The following is a 20401-nucleotide window of genomic DNA, read 5'->3' on the forward strand; positions in this document are numbered from 1 at the left end:
GTGAGGAGCACTTGGCACGCTTGGTCGTGCCTAAAGTAGATGCCCTAGTCACGGCTGTGACAAAGAAGACTACCCTCCCAGTAGAGGGAGCGGTCGCCCTGAAGGACATGCAGGACCGTCGGCTGGAATCAGCAATGAAACGGTCCTTTGAAATTTCAGGCCTAGCCTTACGGGCGTCTGTGTGCAGTTGTTATGCTGCTTGAGCCTGCCTCGCTTGGTTGCAACAGGCAGTGGAACAGCCCGGGGATGGAGCGGAGCCCCTTGTGGAGGTGGCACCGCGGATGGAGTCGGCCTTGTCATTTTTGGCTAACGCCCTTTATGATCTGGTCAGAGCCTCGGCTAAACAGATGTCTGTGGCAGTGGCTGCTCACCGCCTTCTATGGCTACGGCATTGGGCGGCTGACATGGCTCTAAGCAAAGGTTGGTAAAGTTGCCCTTACAGGGCCTTCTATTTGGTGAGGAGTTGGAGAAAATTGTCAAGGGCCTGGGGGATGCTAAACCCCAGTGCTTACCTGAGGATAGGCTGCGGCCTTCTTCCAAGGGTCAGGTGGTTCCCTCCTCTTCCAGACCTCGTTTCCGTGAAGCTAGAAGGTACTGCCCAGGGCGTTCTGCTGGGTTTACTTCGTGTGCCCGTTTTCAGTAGAGGAACTCCTTTCGCTCGGACAAATGCTCTGCAGTGGTCGGTTCAAGGCCTGGAGTTCAAGGGCGACCCTCTCAATGATGGTGCGCCGGCCCTCTCCTCGATTCCTGCAGTTGGAGGACGTCTTTCCCTCTTTCTCGAGGAGTGGGTCAAGATTACCTCAGATCAGTGGTTTTTGGACCTGATCAGAGACGGCTAAAGATTGGAATTTACTGCCCCGGTGAGAGATGTGTTTTTGGAGTCCCGATGCGGCACTGCCGTCAAACGGGCGGCGGTAGAGGAGACCTTGCAAGGCTTGTTGCACCTGGGAGCGGTGATCCCCATGCCTCCTGCCGAACGCGGCTGCGGTTGTTACTCCATTTATTTGGTGGTGCCGCAAAAAAGGCGGGTCTTTTTGGCCCATTCTCGACTTGTAGAAAGTCAACAAGTCACTTAAAGTACGGCATTTCCACATGGAAACCCTGCGCTCCGTCATTGTGGCGGTTCAGCCAAGAGAGTTTCTCACGTCTCTGGACCTGAAAGAAGCTTACTTGCACATCCCTATTTGGCCCCCGTACCAACGGTTTCTCCGGTTTGCGGTGTTGGGAAAACACTTTCAGTTTCGGGCCTTGCCTTTTGGCCTCGCCACAGCTTCCCGAACCTTTTCCAAGGTAATGGTGGTAGTAGCTTCCTTTCTCAGGCGAGAGGGTATCCGGGTTCACCCGTACCTAGATGACTGGCTCATCAGAGCGGACTCTGCAGAAGAGAGTCGTCATGTAACAGCCAGAGTGGTCTCAGTACCGCAATCTCTGGGCTGGGTCATCAATATACCCAAAAGTCACCTGACCACCTCTCAATCTCTAGAGTATTTGGGGGTTCGGTTCGACACGGCCTCGGGGTTGTTTTTTTTACACGAGCAAAGGAGGTGCAAGCTTCAGAACCAGGTCCGTCTGCTTCAGAGGATGCCTCGCCCGCGAGCTTGGGACATTGTCCAGCTCTTGGGGTCGATGATGGCCACCCTAGAAGTGGTGCCTTGGGCGAGAGCACACATGAGACCGCTGCAGTGTTCCCTGCTACAACGTTGGTCTCCCATTTCCCAGGATTATCAGTGCAGACTCAGTTGGCTCCCTGCGGCCCGACTCAGCATGGAGTGGTGGCTCTCAGACAGCAAGCTGCGGCGAGGAATGCCATTAGCGCTCCCCGACTGGTGCCTGGTGGTAACCAATGCCAGCCTGAAGGGCTAGGGAGCTCATTGCCAGGAGAGGCATGCCCAGGGTCTGTGGACACTCGAAGAATCGAAGTGGTCCATCAATCGCTTGGAGTTAAAAGCAATTTTCCAGGTGTTGCTGGCCTTTCAATCTACCTTGGAGGGATTGGCTGTCAGAGTGCTGTCAGACAATATGACAGCAGTGGCCTACATAAATCATCAAGGCGGAACTCAGTGCAGAGCACTGGCCGCGCAGGCCACTTAGATTTGCCACTGGGCTGAGCTGCATCTACAGTTCCTGTCAACAGCTCACATTGCAGGTCAGAGCAACGTGCAAGCCGATTATCTAAGCAGACACCACATCGACCCAGCAGAGTGGGAGTTGGCGGACTAAGTGTTCCTTCATCTCTATGCCAAATGGGGAACGCCCATAGCGGATCTGATGGCGTCAAGCGCAAATGCCAAAGTCCCGTGCTTTTACAGCAGACTGAGAGATTCTCGCTCAGCCGGGTTGGATGCCTAGGCTCAACCCTGGCCTCTGGGCCTCCTATATGTGTTCCCGCCTTGGCCCTTGATAGGATGAGTACTCCTGCGAATTTGGCTGCACTAGGGAGTGGTGATTCTCATTGCCCCGGATTGGCCCAGGCGGCCCTGGTATGTGGACGTCCGGCGGATGCTGGTGGAGGCCCTCTTCCTTTGCCTCTGGTACCAAACCTGTTGACGCAGGGCCCGGTAACCATGGGGGATCCCTGCCGCTTTGGTCTTATGGCATGGATATTGAGAGGGCGCAATTGAGAGACAAGGGCTATTCTAGCAAGGTCATCTCCACTCTCTTGCAGACCCGCAAGAGGTCCACTTCCGTTGCGTATGCCCGGATTTGGTGCCAGTTTGAGGCCTGGTGTGTTCCAAAGACGATCACACCCATGCGGGCTTCTGTCTCGCCGATTCTTGACTTTTTGCAGGATGGTGTACAAAAAGGCTTGGCCTATAATTCTCTGCAGGTGCAAGTGGCAGCATTGGCATGCTTTCGAGGGAAGGTCGCTGGCCTCTCCTTAGCTGCGCATCCAGACATTGCACAGTTTCTTAGAGGGGTGCTTCGGCTCTGTCCTCCTGTGCGGGCACCTTGTCCGGCTTGGAACCTGGGGTTAGTATTAAAGGCTCTTCAGTGTTCGCCCTTCGAGCCGCTTAGGCAAGCTTCGGAGAAGGATGTGACTCTAAAGACAGTCTTTTTTGTGGCCATTACATTGGCGAGACGGGTGTCTGAGCTCCAGGCGCTGTCCTGTCGAGACCCATTTCTGCAATTCTCAGAGTCCGGAGTTAAGGTACGTACTGTGCCTTCCTTGCTGCCTAAGGTGGTTTCAGCGTTTCACCTAAACCAGCCTATTTTTATGCCCTCCTTTACTAGGGAGGAGTTTCCGGAATCTTTTGGGCAGTTACACTTTCTAGATGTGCGCAGGGCTCTGTTGCAGTATCTGCAGATGTCAAATGCTTTCAGGACCTCTGATCACCTTTTTGTATTGTTGTCAGGTCCTCGCAGAGGGTCTCCAGCATCTAAAGCCACTATAGCCCGTTGGCTTAAGGAAGCCATTTTTTCTGCATATCTGCTATCTGGCCGGCCTCCGCCTGGCGCCTTTAAGGCACATTCCACAAGAGCGATTTCCTCCTCTTGGGCTGAGATGGGAGCACTCTCTCTTCAAGAGATATGTAGGGCAGCTACTTGGGCTTCTAAGCTCTCTTTTGCCCGTCATTACAGGCTGGATGTGGCTGCCAGGAGGGACGTGCTTTTTGGAGCAGAAGTTCTTGCGTGTGGTGTGGCTTGTTCTCGCCCTATCTAGGGATTGCTTTGATACATCCCATTCGTAATGGATTCATCTGCTGCTGAAGACAAGGAAGGGAAAATTAGGTTCTTACCTTGGTAATTTTCTTTCCTTTAGTCACAGCAGATGAATCCATGATCCCTCCCTGATTGACTCTGTTTTGTGTTCAGTTTTTCCTACAGACATGTTCCCTCATTGGGAGAAGTTGGAATACAATCTTCAGGATTTCTGTTCTACTACAGGAGGTTGAGTTCGTCCCTCCTTTGTGTTATTACTCCTGTTCTGGGACGTTCGTTCGCTGTGAGGAAAGTTCATGTTATGCTACTTTGCTGTTTAACACTGCTTTGGAAGCTTCAAATACTGAGAGGCAGATGGAGCTAGCCGTCCAGGAGGCACTGTGGTTTTCAGTGTTCTCTATCTCCCCCTGCTGGTAGGTGGACACAACCCATTCGTAATGGATTCATGTGCTGTCACTAAAGGAAAGAAAATTACCAAGGTAAGAACCTAATTTTCCCATCTCCCTTGTCTCCTGTACTATACTATTTATATCCGAGTACATTAGGTCAACTTTCTTTTGGAGATGATTCTAAACTTTGGTTTTATAAGTACACTAGTAAAAAAGGCCCGTTTCTGACACAAATGAAACGGGCGCTAGCAAGGTTTTCCTCGGAGTGTGTATGTTTGAGAGAGTGTATGTGCGAGTGTGTGTGAGAGAGAGTGAGTGAGTCTGGGTGCAAGTTTGTCTGAGAGAGAGTGTGTGCAAGTGCGTATGTGAGTCACAGTGTGTGAGAGAGAGAGTGTGTTTCACACAGATACAATGTGTGCAAGAGAGAGTGTGTGAGACACAGACTCTCTGTGAGACTGCGTGTATGAGACCAAGAGAGTGTGTGAGTGACTGTGACACAGAGAGTGAATATGATACAGTGTGAGACATAGAGTGTGTGAGAGACAGTGTGTGAGAGTGAGAGAGAGAAAGACATTGACTGTGAGAGAGAGTGTGTGTGTGACAGAGATCCCTCACCCCCCCTCTCTGGTGTCAGGCCCCCCCCCCCCCTCTCTCTCTCTGGTGTCTGAGCGTTACTGTGCAGGATGCTGAGCTCTGGCTGTGCTTCAAGGAACTGACCAATCCTATTTAATAGAATGCACCTCCAACATTCTGAAGCCGAGAAGCCTCATGTGGTTGGTCACTTCTGCTTGTGACGAACCTGGAAGTACTCGAGGGCGGAGCTTACAGAGATGGAGCCTGAGCTTCAGAAGCTTCAAACCCTTCACTGAAGCCACGGAGTCAGCTTCAGAACGTTGAGGTTGGTTTTTATTATATAGGATAAGTACATAAGTAATGCCACACTGGGAAAAGACCAAGGGTCCATCCAGCCCAGCATCCTGTCCACGACAGCGGCCAATCCAGACCAAGGGCACCTGGCAAGCTTCCCAAATGTACAAACATTCTATACATGTTATTCCTGGAATTGTGGATTTTTCCAAGTCCATTTAGTAGTGGTTTATGGACTTGTCCTTTAGGAAACCGTCCAACCCCTTTTTAAATTCTGCCAAGCTAACCGCCTTCACCACTTTCTCCGGCAACGAATTCCAGAGTTTAATTACACGTTGGGTGAAGAAAAATTTTCTCCGATTTGTTTTAAATTTACTACACTGTAGTTATGCAGATGATATTTTTATTTTGCGCTTGGTAGATACTGCTTGGAAATGTTTTATTCAAAACTTAATGAGTGTGTTGGGAAAATAACTGGTCTAAAGCTTTAAAACTCAAACTAAATTATTATTATTTATTTGGATTTTGCTCACACCTTTTTCAGGCTCAAGGGGTGAGTTACATTCAGGTACAATGGGTATTTTAAATATTTAAATGAAGATAAAACAAAAATTCTTTGGTTTGGTCTTGATCAATCAGTTCTTCCACAGACCATTATGTTACAAAATGGTTTTTCTATTAAAGTTGACAGAGTCTGAGTATTGGGTGTCATCCTTGATATCTCACTTTCAATGGAATCTCAAATTAAAAATGTTGTTAGTAAAGCTTACTTCAAATTGATACAATTTTTATATTTTTCATCTGAGCACTTTAAAATTATAGTTCAGTTGTCCTTTCATTACTTGATTACAGTAATTGGAGTGACAATTAAACAGATGTCTATACATCAGATGATTCAGAACTCAGCTGCCAGGATGATATTTCGTTGCTCACGTTATAAGAACGCGTCCCCTTTGCTAGCTGATCTGCATTGTTTGCCGGTTCGAGAGAGAGTTAATTTTAAGATACTATGTCTTGTTTTGAAATTTTTTGCATGCAATTTGCTCTACTGATGTTTTACATGGGTTTAAGCGCTTAAAGAATTTTATCACAAGAACATGTAATTTTTTTGTTATTGAGGTTTCCCTCAACTAAAGGTATTATTAAAGCATTATTTTCCAGATCTTTTGTATTCTCTGGTATTCACATATGGAATAGATTACCGGTTCAGCTTCGATTAATAATGGATCTTTTTGCTTTTCAAAAAGCTTTATGTTTAAATCATGTTTATTTCAACAGACATCACCAATTTCAGCAGCAAAGTTCTCCTTTACAACATATCTTATCTTACTGTTATCCACCACCCTCCCATCTTCCCCTCCCCTCTTCCCCATCCCCTAATAAGTCCTAATTGTGACACAGTACTGTGTTATTTGTATGTTAGTTCAAGATTCTATTTCTCGCAACTGGCTGTAAAATCTGTCCCATGTCCTCTGTAAACACCTGCCCTCCTTCGAGGACATGTCTTGGATGGCACACCTTTCCAGTTTCAGCATCTCAATCATGAGTCCTCCACTGACTCAGTGTAGGGGCCTCCGGTTCCCTCCAGCACAGTAAGATTGACTTTATTCCAATTAATGTAGCTCTGTGCAAGAAACTTTGGAATCCCGGTAATGTTGGCTTATCATATTTGTATCCACCAAACAACAGCAAAGGATGTCTCTGGACTGTTCGACCCCAGTAAGAGTGGATCTCTCCCAACACCTGCTTCCAAAAGGTTAGAATCCGTGGACAGGTCCAAAACATATGGCCAAGTGTGCCCCGCGGTTGATTACACTTGAGACAGGCTGCTGAGTCTCCAAACCCTGCTTTATACGCTCTGGCTGGGGAAACATATAACCGGAGCACAAATTTATACTGTATTTCCCAGTATCAAAAAAACTGGGATCTTCTTTGTATCGCCAAGATGAAACTCCGGAGCACCTCCTCTGACACTTCTATTCTCAGATCTTCTGTCCACACTCTCGCTCATCCCACAAAGTCCAGTTCCTCCATTGATTCCAGTAGGAACCTATGATTAAACCGTAGCGGCACCAGGTTCTGCGACCCCAGTGTAAGTGCTGTATTTAGCGTGTCCTGCACATCATCACTCAAGTTGATCCATCCCAGTGCCGAAACATAGTGCTGTACTTGGAGATAAGCAAAGTAATCTGTCGCTAACAGTGCAAATTCTCTTTGAATGTCCCGAAAGGGCCGTATCTTGCCTTCCTCATCTATCAGCTGATACAGATACCTTATTCCATTTTTTCGCCAGCAAGCAAAAGCCATCGAGGATGTTCCTTCCGGGAAATCTGGGTTATGATACAATGGTATGAATGGTGTTGCCGTCGTGGCAAACCCATGTGTCCGGCATAGCCATCTCCACACTGCTCTGGCAGAATGAACCAATGGACCTTTAGGAATCTGGGAAGAGTGCTTTGATCAAGATGCATGCAGCAACCAGCCAGGATGAACCCCAGGGTGAACTGAGGTTTCTGCCTGTGTTGCCGAGAAACATTGTTGCCCCGTCAACCAGTCTCAGATATGCCTCATGGCACAGGATATTGTCAGGTATCGAATGTTCAATAAACCCATGCCCCCTAGGTCTTTTCAGCGTTTTAATGGGAAGTCTTGGGCGTCTACCCCCCCCCCCCCCCCCCACACACACACACAGAAACACTTGAATCAGTCTGTTCAGAGCCCTTTCCTCCTTTTGCTTCAAGAACAATGGAAGCATCTGAAACCAATACATCCACTTGGGGGCTACTATCATATTAATCAGCCCGATGTGTCCCGACAAGGAAAGCGGGCATGCCCCCCACAACGGCAAAGTACGCCTGGTCTCCTCCAACAATGGGGCCACATTCCTTTTATACAGCTTGGATAAGTCTAGCAGCATTATCACTACTAGATATTTTAATTGTTCTTTTGCCCATTGCAAAGGAAACTGCCCTCTCCATGACTCCTGCCCATCCTTTTCCAGCGGCATCGCCAGTGACTGCCAGATTCAATCTAAAGCCCGAATACCCTCCGTATCTTTTAATGACTTGGAGTAGCCTCTTCAAAGAAGTCTATGGAGTTTCCATCAGCAGTAAGAGATCATCCGCATATGCTAACACTTTTTGCACTTGCCCCCCCCCCCCCCCCCCCCCAGTAGTATTCCCCGGATATCTTCACTCTCTATGATCTCACACAACAAAGGCTCCAGTGCAATCAGAAAGAGTAATGGAGATAGTGGGCACCCCTGTCGAGTTCCGCATGCAATCTCAAACTCTGCTGATTGGGCTCCGTTCACAATGACGCTCGCCCTTGGGCCTGAATGTAATGCCCCAATTGCCTGAGAAAACCAACCTCTCAAACCTATCCATTTCAAAGTGCCAAACAGGAACGGCCACAATACCCGATCAAAGGTACGTTCCGCGTCTAGACTAACCACCATCCCTCGCTTATGCTCTCCCCAGTTTTGCATCAAGGCCAGGGTCAACTTTCGGATGTTCAGAACTGATTGTCACCCTCGAACAGAGCCCACTTGGTCTTCCTTCACTATCGTTGGTATCAAAGGGGCCAATCTCTCTGCTAGTATACGGGACAATATTTTGATATCTACATTTATCAGGGATATTGGTCTATATGCATCTGGCTGAAGTGGGTCTCTCCCTGGTTTTGGAATTAACCTTATTAAAGCTGTGTTTGCATGGAGAGGAAACTCTCCTTCCTCCACCACTGCATTGTAATAATCTAACAATGGGCCCATTATTTGGCTGTGCAGGGTAAAGAACTCTCCGGAATATCCATCTGGCCCCGGAGCCGAGTGCAACTTTAATGCTTTAATGGCCTTCTGCAATTCTTTTGCCACAAGCAGCTTATTCACTGCAGCTGCCATCTCCTCAGAGAGTTTCTGCATCCCTGACTGCTCCAGATAATCTCTAATAGCCTTTTGGATTTCTTTGTCCCCTTTCTCCCCCTTATATAAAGTCGCAAAGTGTTTTTGAAATGTATCTGCAATCTCTTCTAATTTGGAGGTAACCCTCGCATCACTAGTACGGATCTGGGAAAATGGTTCTTTCTAGCTCCTTTCACTAATCTCGCCAGCATCCCTCCCGCCTTGTCACCAAATCTATATAATCTATACTTCCGATATATTAACGACCTCTCCGTGCGCTCATGTAACAAGCTATTCAGAGCTACTCAAGTCGCTGTCAGTGACTCATATTGTGAGGAGGTTGGGGATCTGATATATTTCCTCTTAGCCGCTCTAAGTTTCTTTTCAAGATCCACTATCCCTTACGTGATGCGACGGTTACGCCTGCTCACGTAAGCTATTATATCCCCTCTTAGTACCACTTTTGCTGTGGACCAAAATAAGCACGGGTCATCCAGATGACTTTTATTAAAGTTAAAAAAACTCCTCCCACTTATTTAGGTATTCCCCAAAGTCTGATGAGGTGTGCAGATACGTGGGAAAGCGCCACCCCCTGGTTTGTTTAAAGTAGGGGGACATCCCCAGATCCACCCAAATTATGGCGTGATCGGAAATGTCCTCCGGTCCAATTCTTGCGTCCAAAACCTGCCCAAACAACTCTTGTGACACCATGATATAATCTATTCGCGATTGAGTGTGGTGTGCTCCCGATGTGTGAGTGTAGTCCCGCTCTTCTATGTGCAACAGCCTCCATGGGTCCACCAATTCTAACCGCTGCCGCAAAGATTTTAACATGGTCTCACGGCTTCCACCTCCCAGGCCCACAGCCCTAGACCTGTTTAGCTCAGGGTCTAGTACCTGGTTCATATCCCCCGCCAGAACAATCAGGATACCCACATGTTGTTTACAACAGGCGAACAAGCATGAGAAAAACCCCTTGTCCGGTGGTGTTGGCGCATACACAGCTACTAATAACAACTCCAGTCCCTGGAGATTCATCTGCACTCTCACATACCTCCCCTCATTATCGTGAAACACCACCCTGGCCCTGCATGCTAGTGCCTTATGTATCAGAATAGCTACACCACCCCTCTTCCCTCTTGCCTGAGAGCAGAACACCTCCCCCACCCACTGACGTTTAAGCTTCTCATGCTCTTCCACAGAGAGCCTGGTCTCCTGAAGACATGCTATAAGATGATAAAGGGGATGGGACGACTTCCCTATGAGGAAAGGCTAAAGTGGCTTGGGCTCTTCAGCTTGGAGAAAAGATGGCTGAGGGGAGATATAATAGAGGTCTATAAAATAATGAGTGGAGTGGAACGAGTAGATGTGAATTGCTTGTTTACTCTTTCCAAAAATACTAGGACTAGGGGGCACGCAATGAAGCTACAAAGTAATAAATTTAAAACGGATCAGAGAAATTTTTCTTCACTCAAAGTGTAATTAAACTCTGGAATTCATCCCAGTGTGGCAATACTTATGTACTTAACAGGCTAGATAGGTCGTATGGTCTTCCTCATCATTTTCTCTGTTTCTATATACAGAGAGGATCTCTGAGGGTGAGGAAGGGATTGGAGAGATTAGTAGTTGGTGTGGATGGACAGACTGGATAGGCTGTTTGCTTACGTTTATTTTAAATTTGATATACCGCCATTTTTCTCATGGAAGTCATAGTGGTGTGCAAGATATCAGTCACACTATAGGCAGAAAATGAAAGTAGAGACAGAAAAGTCAGTCTAGTCAGTCAGTGTATGGTCTCTTTCTTCCAACATTTTTCACGTTTCTGTGTTGTGTTCTGTGCACAGCCTGTTACAAATTGGAGTACTAATGCCAAGAGACCAGGATAAGGTTTGAAAGACTACCAAATGTTTAAAGTAGAGGAAATAAGTTGTTGAGTTCTATTGCCTTGTTCCTGGCTCCCATTTAATTGTCCTTGAACCAGTTTTAACATAGCACTTCCTAGTGGTTAGTGTAGCGGACTTTGACCCTGGGGAACTGGGTTCAGTTCCTACTGCAGCTCCTTGTGACTCTGGGCAAGTCACTTAACCCTCTATTGCCCCAGGTACCTGTATATACTATGTAATCCGCTTTGAATGTAGTTGCAAAAACCACAGAAAGGCGGTATATCAAGTCCCTTTCCCTTTATAGGCAAGAGTTGAAAATTCAGGCTGGGGAACTTGCCAAATGTGGTAGGACTGTTGGGTCTCTAACATGGCTTCTTTGTTCTTCTCTCCCCCTCCCTTCCCACCCACCCCGATCTCTGGTCTTCTAATTTCAGCATACCAACGTTTTGAAGTATGAAGAGAAGCCCTCTTTAGTAAAAGAAGTATGGCCGATAAAAGAAAACTGCAAGGTAAGGTGTGCCAAAGCCTCCTCATGGGCCATTAAATGGGCTTTGGGTCCCTTCTGCCTCTTCACCACATTCAGCCTTTGCTCAGTGGCCTCTGGACGTGCTCTCTACTGATCCCAAATAACACATTGCACTCACTGTTGCCAGTGTCTGTGTGTGTGTGTGTGTGTGTTTTTTTTTTTTCCAGGTGGATGGGGGGAGGGATTCTCGAGGGAAAATTTTATTATTTGCTCACACCTTTTTCAAATAGTAGCTCATGGTGAGTTACATTCAGGTACACTGGTTATTGTCTCCTGTGTCTGATGTGTGCTGGGCCGAAATTTGGAATCTACCCTTTGAAGTCCAGAGCCTTTCCATTCCCTTGCGGTCTTGATGGCATCGAGGTAGGAAGGTTGAGCCTTTGGGAAAGGAAAGGGCCGCATGCTGAGCCCTCTTGAGATGCTGGCAGATCTTCCGCCCCCCCCCCCCCCCCCACCTCTCCCTTCTCTCGTTACAGCAGTGTCCGGCACTAAGGACCTCCCCTTTCTTTCTCTCTCTCCCCTCAGGTGAGATTGATCGCTGTTTGAAAAAGGTATCGGAGGGGGTGGAGCAGTTCGAGGATATTTGGCAGAAGGTGCGAGGCTGAGACCTGGATGGCATTGGCTCTTCCTGCCCCCTCTCCCCACTTTCTGTTCCCCCTTCCACTCAACTGCCTCTACTTGCCACTTGCTGTCTCGCTTTTCCTGTTAATGTGTGCTGCTCTTCTCCTTTTGCAGCTTCACAACGCAGCGAATGCCAACCAGAAGGAGAAGTATGAAGCTGATTTGAAGAAAGAAATAAAGAAACTACAGGTAGGAGGTGCTGCCGTGACTGGGTTTACGGGAAGATACCGGCTCCAGTGTTTCCAAGCATCAGAATCTTTGCGCTGCTGCTACTTTTATTTGGGTGCTGTACCTAGCTGATAGTTGTTTTTGGTCAGATGTGTATTACTAAAGACATTAAAATGCTTCCTTCCATTATGTAGCTTCCAACTGTTACAGAACCTGTGGGATAGTTGTGTCCATCAACCAGCAGGCGGAGGTAGAGAACTGACAACTGATCTCCAGCAGGTGGATGGACACACTTTTCAGCCTCTAATTCTGACTATTTTGCAGACAGCTGGTTCAGGCATGTATTCCTGCAGAATTTGTTTGGTTTCTAGAATCCAACTTCACCCCACTAGGCCCAGTTTTCTTCTGTTCCATGCTCAACTTCCACATCTAGTGACCAAATTTTCAGGTTGATTGAATACAGGCCTCAACGTTTTGAGTCCCTATTTGCCCTTGCATTTTTTTTTCAGTGAGCTTGGTAGCTAGGGATTCCCAGCTGTGAGAATACGACAACCTGCTTGTCCTCTGAAAAAGCAATGTTACTCACTTGTAGCCAGTGTTCTTCGAGTACAGCATGCCAGGTATTCTCACATACCCTGCCCTTGGAGTTGTATTCTTTAGCTTTTTGCAATAACTGAGGGACCCGCGCTTGCATGTTGGGCGGGAAGGCACTAGTGCATGTACGGTGGGATGCTGCTAAATATCTCGCTAGTTGGCATCTGTACCAGGTTCCGCCAGATGATGCCACCCAGCTTCAGAAGCCTCCTTTTGATCTACTCCAAAAGGCCTCCTTGAAAGATCTTAAGCTGAAGACAGCGTTCTTGGTGGGTGTTGCGTCTGCAGGTAGGGTTTCGGAGCTTTTCGGAAGTGGGGGAGTCTACTTGCACACAGCTTTTTTTTTTTTTTTCTTTCTTTCTTCTTTCCTTCCAAAAGTGGTATCAGCATTTCATCTCAATTTGTGGCGCTTCCGTCCTTTCACAGAGAGGACAAAGAGGTTCAGTATTATTCCTTGAAGGTTCTCGATGTGCGTAGAGTTTTCATTAGATATTTGGAAGTCATAAATGAGTTTTGCATATTGGGTAGGCAGTTTGTGCTTTTTGGTAAACAGAGGCTTGGTCTCATGGCTTCCAAGCCCTCAATTGCTGGATGGCTGAAGGAGACTATTGTATCAGCTTAGTTGCTTGCAGGGAAGCAGGCTTCTCAGGCCTTGTGGGCTCATTCTGTAAGGCATACAGCAACATCCTGGGTTGAGAATACCTTATTGTCTCCAGCTGATATTTGCAAGGCGACGATGTGGTCGATGCTACTTATCTTTGCCAAGCCTACAGGGAGGGCGTTATGGCACTTCAGTCCTCAGTTGTTCCCCCTAATCTACGGATTGTTTTTGAATATCCCACTGGTTCTGGATAGTGAGAAACCACATAATGGAAGGAAAAATTAGGTCTTACCTGATAATTTTCTTTCTATTTAGTCCTTCCAGAGGCTGCCCAAGGTTTCTGAGATGTTTAGTTGGTGTGAAATGATGGGTCAGATAACAACTGTCACCTTGTATGGTGCTTCCTGCTTATCTCTTGTTATCTACAAGTTGTCCAGAGATGAGAGACGTCTACACATGTTTACTTACTCCCTACTGCTGGTTTATGTTTGTTTATTAATGATTTGATGAATTGCCAAATCCTGGGAAATCCAATATCTAAGCAAGTTACAACATTTCACAAAAATATAAAAGGAAAACCATGCCATTGAGTGAAAGGACTGATCTCAGGTATACCAGAAAACAGACACACTCACAACTAACTTGTAGAAAGCTACAGAGGAAAGCGGAGGTGACTAAAGCTTAACAAAAACTGTAACTGCTGTTGCTGAAAAGTTCACCAGAGCTAACGCATATTAAAAGGCACAGGGAAAAGATTCTACTTAACTACTGAGGAGCTGGATGCCAAGAGAGAGATGTCTCAACTCAGTTTTCAGTTCTCTATCTCCACCTTCTGGTTGATGGACACAATTATCCTTCAGGTTCTGGAATAGTGGGAAAAACTAATGGGAAAGAAAATTATCAGGTAAGACCTAATTTCTCTTTATACCGTGTTTCCCCGAAAATAAGACACTGTCTTATATTAAATTTTGCTCCCCAAGACCTGCTAGGTCTTATTTTCAGGGGAGGCCTTATTTTTCGGGGAAACATCGGGTCACCCCCACCCGAGATCGCCGGCTCCCCCCGCCTCAGTCGCTCCCGGAACTAACCTCTTAAACGCTACCTTTCACCATTCATCTTCGCACTCGCCGCAAACAGCAGGGCAGGCCACTCCTTCCTTCCGTGTCCTGCCCTCGCCTGACGTAACGTAACGTCAGGCAAGGGCGGGACACGGAAGGAAGGAGTGGCCAGCCCTGCTGCTTGCAGCGAGTGCGAAGGTGAAAGGAAGCATTTAAGAGGTTAGTTCCGGGAGCGACTGAGGGCGGGGGGAGCCGGCGATCGAGGGGGGGAGCCGGCGATCTCGGGTGGGGGTGACCCCGATGTTTCCCCAAAAAATAAGGCCTCCCCTGCTAGGTCTTATTTTCGGGGGAGGCCTTATATTTTTAAATTGCAGCAAGACCTCTACTAGGTCTTACTTTCGGAGGATGTCCTATTTTCGGGGAAACACGGTATATATTTTTGGAACTGACACACGAATTCTAAGTGCATAAGTTTGTGAGATGCCAGTAACCCTACTTATAATGCAGGTTTGTGGATAATGTAACCTCTTGCTTAGAGTGGCAGGTTGAGAGCCAGGATTCAAATATCTGCTTTTTCCACTTAATCCTCCTTGTGACCTTGGGCAAGTCACTTCTCCCTCAGCTGTAAAGCTTGGACTGTAAGCCACTGAACTTGTCTTGAGGTTAGGTTTGGAAAGACATAAAACCTAAAATCCAGATGGAGTTTGTAAATGTCTTGCTGGAACATCATGGCCGATCGTTTCCGTGTGTATCACAAGGGGTGCTGACGTTTGATTCCTCTTTCTTTCCACACCCACCCCCCCCCATGCTCTGTGTTCTTCTGTCTTTCTTTTACCTTACCCGACAGCGACTGAGGGACCAAATTAAGACGTGGGTGGCCTCCAACGAGATCAAAGACAAAAGGCAACTGATTGAGAACCGGAAGCTGATTGAGACGGTACGATGTTTGCGGCAGAGGCAGTGCTGTCTTCTTGCTCTAGCCTGGTAATGGAGCGCAGTAAGACCTATTATTCAGAAGAATTTCAGCACTTTATTGTGGCTTCGGGGCAAGTCCCTACCTGTGTTCTGATACTCTGCCTTTTTCCTACTCACCCTTTCAGCCGTCTATTCAGAGAAAGTTGTAATAAGCCTGGCTATGCTTTGGGACACCTGTGATGGTTGGGGGAGGGGGAGAGGTCATCGCCAGCATTTTCTGTGCTAGATTATGGCATAGGGCAGGTCCAGTTTCTCTCTGCACCAAGCCACATCCAACTCTTCCCTGATTGGCCATGAGCTTAACTCACACTGTGAAGTCATAGGAGCCTGACTGCCTGCTTGAGTCTGGCCTCTCACGGCTTGCTGCTGAGCTTGCTCTCTGCAACCCTTCTGCAGGAAAATGCCATGAGAAGCCTTAGGTGAGGCTTGGGGGGAGGCGGTACTGACTGACTGCAGGCTTCAGCAGGTAGTGTTAGGTCCGTGCAATTTATTGATAAGACTGTGCAATTTATTGATAAGACTTCAACCAGGGCTTTTCTGCTTGAGATCTATGAGAGAGAGCAACCAGTGAAGCAGGAGAGAGGAGGTAAAGGGTGGAACTGTCCAGGAGCTGTTGGGTCCATGTGGATGGCAGAAGAAAGGGCCCCAGGGCAGTGAGAGGCAACTGTCACTTCTCAGGATGTGATTGCAACCCTCTCAAGTTGGCTTGCAGTCATACTTGAAAGTGACATCAGAATGATGGATGCTATTCTTGGTCAGTCTGATTTGAGGTTTGGTGGGAAATCAGCCTATCCTTTTTAGGTGAAGAGGGGACATCAAACTCCCCCCTTTTTTGCTCCACTCTCTTGTGTCTCTGAGCTGTGGCATATTCATTTCTGTTTGAAGACACAAGAGCTTTCATTGTATTCTTTCCTTACTCTGTATCTGTCTTTGTGTGAGAAATCTTCATCTCGCTCTCTCTCTTTCTAGCAAATGGAGAGGTTCAAGGTGGTGGAGCGAGAAACCAAGACTAAGGCATACTCCAAGGAAGGGCTGGGTCTGGCCCAGAAAGTGGACCCAGCTCAGAAAGAAAAGGAAGATGTTGGCCAGTGGCTGACGGTAAGAGTGGCTTATTATGATGCTAAGAACACTGGATGTTAAATGGGGAAGGGGAATGATGTTCCTTCTCCACTTATCAAACAGGAGTAAGATGTAGTTCCGTAAACTCAGAAACAAGGGTTGTATTGTAATGTAATTTTAGGTTTTCAGAATCGCCCTTCTGCTGGTAATCCTGATCAGAGAAGTTGGTGGAACCACATCCCCTCCCAACATGGGCAAGTTCTTATATGGAATAGGGAATTGAGAGCGTATTAAATGGCCTGAGTAAAACCCGTATTGGGATTGCCCATTGCTGAATGCCATTTCCTTCTTCCCCTCCCCCCTTGTGGACCCAGGAATACCTACACACAGATGGTACAGCATCCTTTTGTAACTTCCTGGGTAATGTGATCTGCGTAGAACCGGAAGGCTAACAGCAGAACATAAGATATGTTGTAATGTAACGTAATGGTCTTGCATCCCACAGAACACAATTGACACGTTGAACATGGGGGTGGATCAGTTTGAGAGCGAGGTGGAGTCGCTTTCTGTGCAGACACGAAAGAAGAAAGGAGACAAAGATGTGAGTTTGGTTCTGTCTGTCCCAAACTCAAGAGCCACTAGGAAGCAGGAGAGATCTCCATGTAGTATGATTGGGATGCTTGTTTATGGGAGCCATGTGAGGAAAAGGTGATTGTATTGCAAGAGGTGCAGGGAGCTGCCTGAGGATGGGGGTGCATAATTACTACTGTGGTCTTGGGGGGAGGGAGGGAGGGATTGGCGGCTGCAAGAGAAGTGTTTACTGTAGGAAGGCTGGGGTCTGGGAACCTGAAGAGGTGAGAGCTGCTTATTGCGATTGTGTTTTGCGGTTTGGCTGGCACCAGCAGAAGCAGGATCGCATCGAGGGCCTGAAGCGGCATATCGAGAAGCACCGGTACCACATCCGCATGCTGGAGACAATCCTACGTATGCTAGACAACGACTCCATCAATGTGGATGCCATCCGCAAGATCAAGGACGACGTGGAGTACTATGTGGACTCCTCGCAGGACCCTGACTTTGAGGAGAATGAGTTCCTCTACGATGACCTCGACTTAGAAGACATTCGTAAGTATCCCCAGGAATAGATGGCACCCAACCAGGTGTAGCAGAGAATGATTTGAAATTATTGTCTTCAAGGATTGTTTGAAAACAGTGAAAAATGGGGTTGCTGGTGTGGGGCAGGCAGCCATCAGTTTGTAGTCGGTGCCAGGTGGAGGGGTGTGGTTTTGTGCTCTGTGAGAAGAAAACTGAAGGCATTTCATGTGTAATTGACTGTGAAGGAAGAAGGGATGTGTGTGGGAGGGCAGAAGGGATTCTCTGCCTGTCCTACAGCAGCGACTGAGAGCGGTGGAGCTAACAGTGGGTTTCTCTTTTGTCACATTCCTCTTTTAGCACAGGCGCTGGTAGCCACCTCCCCACCTAGCCACAGCCACTTGGAGGATGATATCTTCAACCAGTCCAGCAGCACTCCCACCTCCACCACTTCCAGTTCCCCCATTCCACCCAGTCCTGCCAACTGTACCACGGTAAGACATTTAGACATAGGAGCCAATTTGTACTCCCCAAGATGTGTTCTACTCCCTGTTCTAGCTGAAACTAGCCGCTGGGCCCGGGGAGCTTTCAGTACCCATGTTTTATCATTCCCAGTGTAGTAATTCCCTTATCCCTTATTTGTCCTGTTTGTCCTGATTAGATTGTAAGCTCTTTCGAGCAGGGACTGTCTCTTCATGTCCAGTGTACAGTGCTTCATACGTCTAGTAGCGCTATAAAAATGATAAGTAGTAGTAAGTCTTTGGGATTCCGGAATCTTGCTACTCTTTGGGATTCCACACAGAATCTTCCTGTTCTTTGGGATTCCAGAATCTTGCTACTTTGGGATTCTGCACAGAATGTTGCTACTCATTGGGATTCCACACAGAATGTTGCTGTTCTTTGAGATTCTGGAATCTTGCTACTGTTTGTCCTTTTCCCTTATTTGTCCTGTTTGTCCTAATTAGATTATAAGCTCTGTCGAGCAGGGACTGTCTCTTCATGTCCAGTGTACAGCGCTGCGTACGTCTAGCAGCGCTATAGAAGTGACTAGTAGTAGTAGTAATATACTTTTAGAGGTTTTATTGTGTGTGTGTACTCGTTGGCTTCAAGTTGTTGAGATGTATGAAGGGTTCAGGGAAATTTAACCCCGTAAAAACAGCAGGGAGGAGAGCTCCACTACAGGGCAACCTCATTTTTCTGACTCCTTTTGACTTCTTCTCCCTCCCAGGAAAACTCAGAAGATGATAAGAAAATCCGAGGACGCTCTACAGATAGTGAAGTTAGTCAGGTGAGACTTGAGTAAACACATCCACCAGCCTTGATGTCTCCTCTTCTCAGGCTGTCTGCTGTATTCATTCTCTGGGTGTCTGGGCACAAGGCCTTTCTTCAGCTATCTGTGTTTTCGGGAGAAGAGAGTGCGTGTCTTGACCATCAGCAGAGTAATTTTAACCTTTAAAGCTGGGTGGTTTGCTACAGTTCTGTGCATCTTGCTAATCATATATAATAATTTGTCCATCTGTGTCCCTGGCTGGCTGGGTTCGTAACCGTATGCAAATCAGCTTACGTCAGGTCACCTCCAGCCTTCCCTTCCCTCTCAGTGTCCCGCCCTCGCAGAAAGACAAAATGACATCAGAGGAGAGTGGGAAACTGAGAGGGAAGGAAAAGGAAGGCTGGAGGCGACGCGAGCCGAGCCTGCTGCTTTCACTGCTGCCAATGCGATCAGAGGTAAAATGAAAGTTTTAAAGGCAGGGCAGCAGGAAGGAAAAGAATGCTGTTGGAGACGAGGGCGGGCAGGTGAGGGCTGGGGTTGAACTCGACCTTGGGTGCTTAAAAGGGGGGCAGGTGGGGGCTGGGGTGAGTCACTGGATATGGAGGGGAGGGCAGAGGAGAATCGCTGGACATGGATGGGAGGGGAGAATCGCTCGACATGGAGGGCAAGGGAGAGAAGAGAAATCACTTAGACGAGAGTCGCTGGACATGGAGAGGAAGGCAGGGGAGAATCGCTGGATTGGACTGGATGGGAGAATCACTGGACATGGAGGGAAGGGCAGGGGAGAGAGGAGAAATCGCTTAGGTGATAGCCTTCATAGGGCCCGTTTCATTTTTCGCAAAATGGGCTTTTTTGCTTGTACTATATAAAACACCCCCTGCGGTGGCTTTCTCTCTTATTTTTTTTTTCTTCCTGCAGTCACCAGCAAAGAATGGTTCTAAGAGCACACACAACAGCCACCACCCACAGTCCCCGGCAGTGAACCCTGGCTTCCAGATGGGCAGCAGCTCCAGCACCTCATCGTCCTCACTGGGCAGCGGGCCTGGCACCAACAGCAATGGCACAGCCACTGGGAACAGCACTGCCGTCACCAGCAACAAAAGCAATCCAGCACCGGGTACCCCCACCCCCTACGCACAGGCAGTGGCCCCCCCACCTTCCAGCTCGAGCACCTCTCAGCCCCGACCCCCCAGCACCCAGCAGAATGCCAGCAAGCAGAACGGTGCCACAAGTGAGTGTGACGCTGATAATTTTCTAGGTTTTATGGTCTGAGTGAGTTTGGGTTTAACTCGCTTGTTTTAATAAGCAGCCAAAGCAAGTTCAATTCAGAGTGTTAGTAGTATTTTTTTTCACCCACCTGCCCAACCCAGAATTGAATGGTTTTATGCTCCTCTTATGCTGTACATTTTGTCCTATGAAAGGCATTGCACAGACACCAGCTCTTCAGTATCCTCTGTCTCCAGCAGATGGTGATGAGTATTTTGTGCAGCAAAAGTCTGGTCTGTTAATGAAGCTCGTAGGCCCAATTGGAGAACGGAGACTTCCATATCATCAAGCTGATCAATCCATAGACTGGTGGGTTGTGTCCATCTACCAGCAGGTGGAGATAGAGAGCAAACTTTTGCCTCCCTATATGTGGTCATGTGCTGCCGGAAACTCCTCAGTATGTTCTCTATCTCAGCAGGTGGTGGTCACACACAGCAGCAGCTCTGGCTAGGCCTCCAAGCCTAATTTTTA

The 20401-nt window shown here is 47.7% G+C and overlaps 1 protein-coding gene across 3 annotated transcripts in view; it reads left to right on the forward strand.

The window, feature by feature from the left end:
• CNOT3 (CCR4-NOT transcription complex subunit 3) overlaps positions 1 to 20401 on the forward strand; it is a 94441-nt gene that overhangs the window by 49451 nt on the left and 24589 nt on the right. Inside the window, exons 2-11 of one of the 3 annotated variants that reach the window (XM_030197885.1) lie at positions 11135 to 11209; positions 11752 to 11819; positions 11962 to 12036; positions 15116 to 15205; positions 16213 to 16341; positions 16808 to 16903; positions 17205 to 17427; positions 17755 to 17888; positions 18623 to 18682; positions 19583 to 19895. In XM_030197885.1, the coding sequence (XP_030053745.1) occupies positions 11185 to 11209; positions 11752 to 11819; positions 11962 to 12036; positions 15116 to 15205; positions 16213 to 16341; positions 16808 to 16903; positions 17205 to 17427; positions 17755 to 17888; positions 18623 to 18682; positions 19583 to 19895 (1213 nt within the window). In that variant the 5' untranslated portion in view covers positions 11135 to 11184. Of the gene's footprint in view, positions 1 to 11134; positions 11210 to 11751; positions 11820 to 11961; positions 12037 to 15115; positions 15253 to 16212; positions 16342 to 16807; positions 16904 to 17204; positions 17428 to 17754; positions 17889 to 18622; positions 18683 to 19582; positions 19896 to 20401 lie in introns of those variants that run through there. The other 2 variants (XM_030197886.1, XM_030197887.1) reach the window with 2 other exon arrangements.

This window comes from Microcaecilia unicolor, chromosome 3, assembly GCF_901765095.1.
Source record: "Microcaecilia unicolor chromosome 3, aMicUni1.1, whole genome shotgun sequence".
NCBI lineage: Eukaryota > Metazoa > Chordata > Amphibia > Gymnophiona > Siphonopidae > Microcaecilia > Microcaecilia unicolor.